At 32.0% G+C, this 11,931-nt stretch overlaps 1 protein-coding gene across 1 annotated transcript; it reads right to left on the bottom strand.

Moving 5' to 3' along the window:
* Positions 1–808: 808 nt before the first annotated feature.
* Positions 809–5,114, bottom strand: LOC132729734 (uncharacterized). The gene is made up of 4 exons (XM_060715558.1): positions 4,977–5,114; positions 4,575–4,795; positions 3,327–3,495; positions 809–1,592 (listed from the first exon to the last, which is right to left on the bottom strand). Exons 1-4 carry the CDS (start codon positions 5,029–5,031, stop codon positions 1,330–1,332), a joined length of 708 nt encoding a protein of 235 aa, XP_060571541.1. The 5' UTR covers positions 5,032–5,114; the 3' UTR covers positions 809–1,329.
* Positions 5,115–11,931: the final 6,817 nt, after the last annotated feature.

Raw genomic sequence — 11,931 nt, 5'->3', positions numbered from 1 at the left:
ATGTTTCTTAAGTCATTACTAAAACATCATTAAACGTAAAGACGTTGTCACATTGTAAATTAGAGATTCTGATGCCACCGATACCTGGTTGGATCAAGTCTTGGGACAGTGTCTGACCCCAAGTATCTGTGATTCTTATCAGAGAAAAAATTAAAATTCAGCAAAATCACAACAAATGTAATTTTGAGTGTTGTAAAGTATGTACCTGGCCAGCTTTTATCTTCAATATCTTCGTCAAATGAGAAGCTATGAAGGTTATACCTAAAATCGAGTGTGTCATAGACATTGCATTAATGAAAGGACATATAAAAATTTTCCCAGAAATTAATGTCATTTCATTCTTCTCTATCATGTTTTCTTAGAGAAGTGAAAGAATTTACAAAGTCTTTCTCAACATCGAAATAACGTCTTCTTTTAAGCACAGTTTATTCTCACATGACACTATTTTGGAGTATGCGACTCACCAGGGACTCCAACCTTGACAGATGAAATTTCCGACTTAAATCTAACGGAAACACCAGTCTGATATGAAAAAAGATGTGCATTTGTATTTACATGACGTTGTGCCCTTTGTTTACGAAAAAATGTGCCTGGAGTTTGAAGATAATGTTTCGCTTAACAAATAAATGGTGTTTTTCATAAATATGGATAGTTGAGGAAAATTCGAATACTATTACAAGTGATTTTTTAATGCCGTTGAGAAAATATTTATATTCAGTCTCTTCCATAGCATTATATACAAAACAAACCAGAATAACATAAAATATTTATTGTACCAGAGAAAGTTAAAATACCATAAAGTTATCCATTTCAACGAATCAGTTAAAATGCATATAGAAAACGTAACACACGGTTGTGAGTTGTATTAGTGTCATGACGTTTTGAATTGACACTCAAAATTTCAATAATAAAGAACAAAACAAAATAATAATTGTTGAACTTGTGATCGATGCTGTCTACTACTAAGCTAGTATGCCTTGTTATATGGTCGTATGAAAAAGACATCTCGATACTTTTAATATAATGTAACCAGAAATGGTTTTTTTCTTGTGGAAATGATGATTTTCACGTTTTGGTGATAAAACTGAAAATATATCCTACTATTATGTTTCGGGTAAAATTCTGAATAGTTGCTGGTCCTGTTAAACTGCATAAATAACAATGATCAAAATCGCTAAACGCCGTTCATACATAAAATACTGGTATATAATGTATGCCATAAATAATGTTTGCTAAACTGTTTCAGTCAAAGTTATTAAGTATTTTATTGTATTATATAACAGAGTATGAATGAAGTCTAGTAACTAGATACATATTTGGACCACAGTTCTAGTTGCAATCTCTCGTGTATGTTGCATAATCCTTATTTTTACTGTGCTTATCTGAGTTTGTGTGCAGAGTCTCCCACGACAAATAACAGATTCGGCTGCTCTTGTAATACTCTGCAGTTCTGCAAACAAAACCTTTTTCCAGGGTACAATTTTGAACACAATCTTCTAGTGAGATTGCTTTTAAAGTTTTAGTGGAAAAGCCTGACAACAATGCATCCATTTCAACTTGGTAAGTGTTCCCGTACCCATAGTCTCCACAGTCTGAAAATTAAAATCGATTTGAAAAAAGGAATATGCATATAAGATGAAATTTTCATATTTATTACATGCTAATAAATGAAATACTGATGGAATAAAATGGGATTTTCATGTTCAGTATTTTTAGTGTCAAAATATTTATCACTGCAGTGAAACATAAAAAACACTAAAAAACAATAAAAAAAACACAAAAAGGAAATATGTACATGTATATAATAAACAGAAAATCCAGGTTATTTCTATAAATACATGATAAGTTTTCATCTTACGGTATGAAAATTATCACAAATCATTCGTGGCTACCGCCAGTTATGAAATATTTATTTTCATATAATTTTTATTTATCATAGAAAAACTTTAAATATCCTCTATCAATGAAAAATTGAGATAAGTAACATTTTGTAGGAAAAAGAAATGATGGAAATGCAAACTCAAAAAGACATAGGGTGTAAACGGCGGATTTAACATTCTGTTAAGATCATGCGTATTTCGTGATACAAAAGGAAATATGCCCATGTTTTTTTTTAAAAATTTCCCGTCGATTCTTTCAATTGATTAACTATATCTTTATCAGAAAACCCCATCATTTTCAAGTGAAGCAAAACAATGTCTACATGTATTGCATTGAAAATGCAAGCGACTACATGTAATATAATAAGCTCTTTGTTACTGTTATCAGATTTTGTTATATTGTGGACCATCCAAGTTGTCAGATTATGTTATATTGAGGCATATCTATGTTGTCAGATTTTATTATATTGACGCATCCCTGATGTCAGATTTTTTAAATTGATGCCCATTCCCGTTGTCGAATTTTATTTTATTGAGACTCATCCCTGATTTCAGATTTTATCATATATCGATGCATATCCCTGATGTTAGATTTAATTATATTTACGGCATATCCCTGTGGTCAGATTTTATTATAGTGATGCCATCCCTATTGTCAGATTTGTTACATTGATGCCCATCCCTGTTGTCAGATTTGTTACATTGTGGCCCATCCCTGATGTCAGATTTAAAAGTATTGAGACCTATCCCTGATTTCAGAGTTTATTATATATTGATGCATATCCCTGATGTCATATTTTATTATATTGATGCCCATCCCTGGTGTAAGATTTGTAAAATAGAGCCCCATCCCTGTTGTCAGATTTTATCATATTATGGCATATCCCTGCTGTCAGATTTTATTATATTGAGGCATATCCCTGATGTCAGATTTTATTATATTGAGGCATATCCCTGTTGTTAGGTTTTATTATATTGAGGCATCTCCCTGTTGTTAGGTTTTATTATATTGAGGCATCTCCCTGTTGTCAGAGTTTATTATACTGAGGCATATCCCTTTTTTCAGGTTTTATTATATTGAGGCATATCCCTGTTGTTAGGTTTTATTATATTGAGGCATCTCCCTGTTGTCAGATTTTATTATACTGAGGCATATCCCTGTTGTCAGATTTTATTATACTGAGGCATATCTCTTTTGTCAGGTTTTATTATATCAAGGCATATCCCTGTTTGAGGATTTTGTTACATTGAGGATCATCACTGTTGTCAGATAAAAACAGTTGATGAAAAATGTTAAATCACAAGTATATGTGCACAATATTTTTGACTTTAATTCATTTATGCCACGTTTATAGCGTTTTTTTATGTTTTGATAAACATGAAGTTTTCAGACATTCATTGAAATGCTACAGATAATCTTTGAAAAACACTTGATGTTAAACTTACCAGAGAGACATGTTTTCGTCTCATGGTGGTAGCTCATGCCAGGTTTACATTTGCAGGACATCCATTTACATTCGGAATTCCTAACGTCACTGCACGTGTCGTTTGTTTGACAAAATTGTCTCATCGAACTTGAAGTCGGGAGAATTGTTTCCTCTTGTATACTGGAAACCTGTGTAATAAGATATAAACCGTAAATATATCTCGAAACGAACATTTATACGGTGTTTTGTTAGGGCCTGCGCGCTTTCTCTGAAATCGGAAAACACGAAACTTGACGAAGGTGATAGTACGACAGTACGATTGTGACATAATTGTCGTACTGTCACAATCGTACTGTCATTTTGTCACTATCGTATTCTTGTACCGTCACCATCGTACTGCCGTACTATCAACATCGTACTGTATTGTCACCATCGTACTGTCGGCTACCTGTCGAGCATGCATAAACATTTCATTCAACATGGCTTCAAAATTTTGAACTGATACCGGTGTTTTATAAAAAAAAACTCTATCAGAGATCAACTAATCAACGTAATCGAAAGTTAACAGAATCAAAATCAATCTACATTAATAAAGAGCTTTATGATAAAAATGTACACCTGTCTCTTCATAATTTGTACTTCAACAGATAGGTCTAATCTAGAAATTTTGTATTTGACTTATTTGTAAAATATAGTGTTTTCTTAAAAGACCTTGATCATCAATACTATAGTTTACGTGCATGTTAGGTCATTGTGAAAATGAGACTTTATGACACGATCAACGTTTCCTTCTATGTTTTGATGGTACGATCGTGACTATACGACAGTACGATTGTGATTGAACCACAGTACGATAATGACAGAACGACAGTTCGATGGTGACAATACGGCAATTAATGGTGACAGTACGACAGTATAATGATGAATGTACAGCAGTATTATGACAGTACGACAGATTGATGGTGACATTACGACAGAACGCTGATGACAGTACGACTGTGTGATGGTGACAGTACGATAGTATGATGATGACAGTACGACAGTACGAAAGTGAGGGCATCTAGTACTGATAAACTATTTAACAGTCTGCCGAGGAACAATGCTGTAGCTGAACTGTGCTCAGTGGTTAACTGCCGTGATCTGAAAGGTAAATTACAAAAACCACCACACAAGGCTAGGCATTACTTTCTGTTGCTTATTATTATAAATTTTGATAAGCTTGTTAAACAAATGTATCTAATTAGCTAAAGTTAAAAAAAACACTTACGTTCTTGACGAAATTATCGAACTCTTGTTGCAACACATCTACTTTGTCAGCAAATTTGGACTGATCTTTTTTTCTTTCTTCCGCCTCTTGCTCTACTGCTTTCTTTAATACTGTGACCTCACTTTGAACAGATACTAGATTAATCTCTGCCTTGATAATTCTTTCCAAAGTTTGAGCCTCATAGTGGTATCTTGAACATTGCTGCTCTTCTATCAGGGCACCTATATATGGTGACCATCAAACTCATCATAATGATTATTATTATTGACAGATATATAATTTGGCAATCGGTCAGTTAACTAATTTTGTATGAAAGGAAAAAAGTAATTAATTGGTATCTAAAATTATATTTAATAGTAATTAAAAATAATAAAAGAAACCATTTAAAATGTAACAGTTTACCTGAAGCAAAACATCCAGTGTAAAAGAAACTATAAACTACAAATAAATACAGCATTATTATTTTCCCAAGTTTGTTACTTCTCCGTTCAAAGGATTCTTCTGAATGTTTAGAAAATGCTCAATGTGCTACACACAAGTATAAAAATTGAAATTATTGTCGTTACAAAGATGATTCGGAAACATACATATTTTGGTAAGTTATGATTTTCCTGTCACTTGACAGTTTTACCAATTAGATACTAGCAAATGGTATAATTAGTAAAAACAACATACTTATAGCAACATTTTATAAATACATTTTTGGTAAGTAGGAGGAAAGAATTTATCGTTGCTTTCCTATGAAAAACACATTGGACACTATTTTAATAGAATTTGGGCATAATTGAATATACAAGTTTACTTCTTTAAAGCTGTACGCCTCCTGTTGAGCCAAAATATTTCAAGTAATTCTTTTAGAAAATGTCTACAAAAGTAAAAGATTCGATATTTAATAAATTACTTACATGTTATGTGCGATTAATGACTGATTTTGCGGTATCAGTCACTATTATTCTACTGCGTTACTAACGCAATAGAAGGTATTGATTGATACTTTGACCTCTTTTTGGTAATGTGCGTGGATTGTAAGTGGCGTTTGTAATGTGCATATTACTTTCTTTGTTCACTAAACAATATTTCACGTTAACATGCATTTTTTTTTCAGAAAAATGAAAATCGAATCTGGAAGCATGCTGCTTTAAAATGAAGAATGCAAAATGCCTTTTTGCAGCAGAATTTGTTGAAGAATTGTTGAATTGTTCAAATGACGGGACAGTAAGAATTTCTGATTGGCCAAATTGCATCTGCGATCAATAACAACATACCTGCTATCCCCGGATAAGCTTAAATGAGGAATAAGTGAAGGAGCAGAAAAAATGTTGGTACACGTTTCACTCGGTCATATCATAGTGCTTGGTGATATTTTTGCGAAATTACCCTTATTTTTCCTTTTTAAGAAATTTCCCTGTTCTATTTTGAAATGTAAGCGATGATCAGACATGGCAATGGTAATTAAATTTCAACAAAGCGAGGAAGTTCGGTTTCTGCTGATTAGACATAAAACTGACGTTCCACAAAAACCCGCAATATTAAGTCGTACACGTCGCGAATATTTATACCGTAATGTTAGAAAAAAATGTGCGTCCTGCATACCAAGATGCCACATGCCCGGCATACACTGAAGAGTGATTCACACTGCATGCTTACAGACTGAATGATAAAATTCGTTATTGTGTTCAAGTTCAATTTTACCATTTTTTATAATTAACGTTTTGCTATTAAGTTTCTTACGTTATGACAGCAGGTCCAAGTTTTATAATGGTAGAATGTAATTGTTCTTCATATATTATTCAAGAATACGTTGAAAACAGTGATATAAATTAGTTTGTACATAATATTATCTTACTTTTATATATTTTAGTATTATTGTAGTTAGTGCAAAATTTGGAAACACATGAATTCATTTGTTATCTGATTTACTGCTTTTGACGTCGTTATACATAATATGACGTTACGTAAATCTCTCGTTGACTTTGCATTAATGTCCTCTTTTAAACTTCTATATGTCAAAAACTATTTGCAATATCGAAATAAAATAAAGGGCAACACGCAAAATAATGCATGGTATGAAACTGAAAATTGATAAAAAAATGCCCGAGTGTCCTTTTCTTGTGGCGGCGGTCATATATTTGTATGTTTTAACTAATATCATGGTAATTGTTTTAATCAGTTTACAAAAAAAACTTATGAAATAACGGGATCAATGGTAGCAACCGTAATAGACAAAACTTTAAAATGTCCGCAAAAAATTATTTGAAGTAAAATAGGCATCATGATTATGTGATTTTATATCTACTTCCGTCCAGCAATTTCAATAGATGAAATTGTTTGTTTTTCCTTTCATAGTGAATATATATATATATATTATATATATATATATATATATATATATATATATATATATATATATATATATATATATATATATATATATATATATATATATATATATATATATATATGTATATATAATTGTGTTGATCTTTAAATGTAATAATATTAACATCGAATTTTGTCGACATGTCTTAAATATTTACATATGGTTTGGATTAAGCTTTCCTTGGTCAAATTAAACAAACTGTACATTTGTACAAGTCAGATTTTAGATGTTTGTTGTGTTTTTGTTTAAAGGAAAACAAGTTATGACCAGTTTAGAGTTCTATTGAGAATAAACGTATTGCCTTGCTATAAGTTTATTACTCGCCTGTAGTCTAGAGTATCATGACACCCTAGCAAAACCCTCAAGGTTCTTATCTTTATTAAATATTTTTGACGGCAAATTATTCGTCGTTATTTATTTGTATTATTTTTACTGTTTTCATCATCATCACCATAATCATCATCATCATAGTCATCCCCATCAATATAATTATAATTATCCACTGATAACATTCTACTTATTTACTTATAAGATTTATAATAATTAGCAATCACCATTTAGTGTTTGAAATTATTTTTGGACAATAGGATTCCAGTATTTAAAAAGAATTGTAACACATTTACTTTGGTAAATCGGCAAATAGTAAATCTACTGTTTATAAAAAACAATTTAAAACACTATGCCGTTTAAAATTTATTAGTACTAATAAACTTTAACCCATACTTAGTATAGCTTTATATTTTTAGTGGGTATTTACAAAATTAAACTGGTCAGGTGCGGCGCAGCCGCGCGAACAATTAATTTTGTAAATACGTACTTATAAATTATAACAAGCTTAGTGTTTTAAATTAGTTTGTTCCCAAACAGTATATTTATTAGACTGATTAACAGTTTGTCGATTTACCGAAGTCAAAGTGTTATGATTCATTTGAAATACTGCAATCATATTGTACAAAAATAATTTCAAACACTAAGCTTCATAAGAACGTGCATACTGAAGGGATACAAAAATGGTCACCATAACATTTTGAAACAACGAAGACAAACATCTGAGGAACACAGAGGAACGATCAGCAGCATAAGCACTGCTGGGGAGTTTAAACCTCAATGTTAGCCGCACCAGTGGATAAAAAAACTAATTATAATTATCTTTTAACTATGTTTTATCTTACTTGTTTTGTTTACAAGAATAAAATGTGATTTGTAATGATGCTGCTCTTGTCAACAATACTTGTTATCTGATTTGTAGTTTCTATGGGAGATCATACTGTCTTAAAACTTTTCACGAATGACTTAAAGTTACATCCCTTTATCTGATTATCTCTGTAAGTATGTCCCACTTCCAATTTTCAAGAGGATGTCACTATATTTGTGCTATTGCTGTATGGCAAATATGGTTATCCGTTTTTTAGTTCGTTAAACAATTCTTTTTTATCTTGTTTTTTTTTCCAATTTTTTTACTTTAATTTAATTCTCTACGTAACATTGTATATTAAAAGTTTCTTTTGCATTGTAAAGACAAGACAGACTTGGATACCACTGTCACGTTTTGGCTGCATTAGTCATTTCCCTTCTCAACATATGAAAAAGCCAATGCGACAATCCACCCTAAAAACTTAGTCACGCATTTTGATCCATTCAGTAATCATTCTCACGAATGACCTTGAAAAACAAACACTGTCGTGGAATTATTTTAAATGGAGTTTAAATTCTTAAAGTCTCAACTTCCGTGTTTGATTATGCTTTTCTTAAGATGCTATACTATTTACTTACCGTAGTGCTCGTTTCAATTATAAAAATCCACAACCATTCTCCGTTGCTATTGCTTGATTTATGCTCTTTACAGACTCCGTCGTTACTGGATAATTAAATCATATTCTATTCCTTTCAATTCTAACAAGATGTACAATGCAAATATATAGAAAAATATATAAAAATACATTTTGAAAGAAAAAGGATTGGACCACAAGTTCAAATAACCGTAGTTATTCGGTCCGTCCCTAATACGAATACAAAAATATTGATACAATACTAAATAAACGGGGTACGATTATAATTGGTTCTCACTATGACATTACAAGAAGTATTATTATTATTTTTTTTTTACAATGTGGTTTAATGACTACTTAGGCTGCTACAAAAGTAAAGAACAGCTGTAATAATATGGAATCAAGAATTTGCAATTTCAACGCAATCGCTTCATTGTTACAGCGAAGTGTAAGGTATTGATTGGGTGCACTTAACTTGTGACCCCAACCGTTTACGTTTGCTTTCTTTGAAAACAAAATCAATAAAATTTTCATGAATCTCAACACAAACACTAATCATACAAACACTGACAAACTTAGTTCAACTAGTTTACCAAATAACATGAATAAAATTGAATATCAGTAATCTTACACAGCAACTTGTTGGAAGATTGGGAAAAGTACCGCAATTATAGGCCTGAAAATTTCGGACCATAATCTGCTGTGAAACATGTTGCACAAGTTATCATTAATTCATAGACATCCTCTTTGGGGAAAATCTTACACAATTCCTGACAATATACGAGAGCACGGTATCTAAATAGCATCTTCAACCATATAACATGATTAATAGTGGAAAGGGGATTTGTGAATCAAGATCCGGTTGAAGAAAAACTTGAGAAAGTATGTTTATATTGTATTTTTGTGTGTTTCATTAATATCATAATACCATGTTTTTGTTTAAATCAGTTTACAAAAAAAACTTATATGATACCGGGATTTTTGGTAGCAACCGTAAAAGGCAAATCTTAAAAAGTTCGCAAGAACTATATTTAGTAAAATAGCCATTTTGATGATGTGATGTAATATCTACTTATCCAGCAATTTGAAAAAATGAATACGTAATTTTGAATCCTAAAGTCAATTTTGTTTGTTTTCTGTACATATCAAATACTTATTTATGTCTTTTTTTATTAAGATATTAAAATTAAGTCGTTTCATTTATTTATTTTTTTTTTCATTTTCTGCACTTTTGAAAGTTTTAACATATATCCGATAAGTCCATGTCTTGATGATTCTCCGTTTGGATCTCGTATAGATATTACACAACATACTATTATAGAAGCTTCACGGAAAAAAATGTAACTAACTGAAGTCAGCATCGCAGCGATGCTAAACACACACATAAATTAAACCAATGCTTAATTCATAGACACATGGCATTCCACGCCATAAAAATGCTCTGTACCATTTGGGCCTCGTATAGTTATTGCACAACTTACTATTATAGAAGCTTCACGGAATAAGATTTGACTAACTGAAGTCACCATCGCAGCGATGCTACACACACATAGAATTATAAACCAATTCTTAATTTGTAGACACATGTAAGTCCATGTCATCAAAATTCAAAATTCTCTGTACCATTTGGGCCTCGTAAAGTTATTGCATAACATACTATTATAGAAACTTCACGGAATAAGATTTGACTAACTGAAGTCACCATTGCAGCGATGCTACACACACATATAAGAATAAACCAATTCTAAATTGACAGACACTTGGCATAGTCATCATATTCTTTTTAACGTTTGAGCCTTGTATTTAAATTTTGAACATTGACGTAAAGTTAGACGAATTAACGAAAGTGAGATTTGTGATCCAGCGGTTCGATCAAAGGACGAGGCGAAAATTCTTAAACCTTAAAGTAAATTTTCTCTCACCGCTGATTCAGAAATCATATTGGGTAAGCATTCGGTCATTGCGGAAAATTGTTAATAACTGGTTAGTAATCGAGTTAAGCCGGTAAAGGATAACCGACCGCCAATAAACCGCAATGTGTAAAATCGAAATAAAACCAGATAAACAATTCATGATGTTGAAATCTTAAAGTACAATATGACTTTTTCATTGCTGCAACAAACATGTACAGTTCATTGGCATTGATTTTCTTTTCCGTTCTTTGCATTAACCTAAGCTTTTAGAATAGGGCCATTTTAGCATGGTTGCGGGTAAATACTTAAAACCTTATGAAATATCCATACTATTTAAATGGCGAAACTTAAAACTAAGATATTATTTGTTATAGACAACATTTTTGTGCCCCTACTATAGGGGTGGGGGGGCATTTAGATTTACCCGTGTCTGTCTGGACATCCGTCCGTTCTTATTTTGTGTCGCGTGTCGCTCTTAAAGTGTTTGACCTAGAGTAATCAACTTTACATAAATGTTGCTCAGCATGTGAGGTTGTACACCTGCGTTTTCGTTTGCGGTTTTACACTGTTTTTTATCAGAATTTTTGCCCTTGACAAAGAAAACATTTGCAGTTTTCAACTTGTGTCGCACATAGCTAAAAAGCATTTAACCTAAGGTCATGAATCTTTACAGGAATGTTGCACAGCACGTGAAATTGCGCACATTGGGTTTGGCTTGTGGATTTATTTTGTAAAGTAATTGCCGTTGACTTAGTAAAAATTTGCAATTTTCAATTGTCGCATATAGCACAAAATGTATTTGATCTATGGACATAATACTTATCAAGGATGTTGATCAGAATGTGAAGTTGTGCACTTGGAGTTTCACTAAGGGATTTATTCTGTTTGTCATTGCCATTGACTTTGTAAAAATTTGCATCGCACATAGCTCAAAAAGTATATTACTAAGAGTCATAAAACTTTACAGGAATGTTGCTCAGCATGTTAAGTTGTACATCTGGGGTTTCGCTTGTAGATTTATTATGTTTTGTGAAAGTTATTGCCCTTGACCGAGTAAAAATCTTCAATTTGTGTTGTGCGTAGCTCAAAAAGTATTTAATCTAGAGTCATGAAACTTAATAGGAATATTGGTCAGCATGTGTTGTTGTGCACCTGGTGTTTTGCATGTGGAGTTATCCGGTATTTCTTGAGTTATGACCCTTGACTTAATAAACCGTTTCCATTTTTTGAGTTTTGTGTTTTGAGTGCCGTTGAGTTAAATCACACTAAATTTACAAAGAATATTTTAAGCTGTG

Source organism: Ruditapes philippinarum, unplaced genomic scaffold (assembly GCF_026571515.1).
Source record: "Ruditapes philippinarum isolate M1 unplaced genomic scaffold, ASM2657151v2 ctg11143_1_1_1_1, whole genome shotgun sequence".
NCBI lineage: Eukaryota > Metazoa > Mollusca > Bivalvia > Venerida > Veneridae > Ruditapes > Ruditapes philippinarum.
The sequence above is the reverse complement of the archived record's forward strand: the minus strand, read 5'-3'. Positions and strand labels throughout refer to the sequence as shown.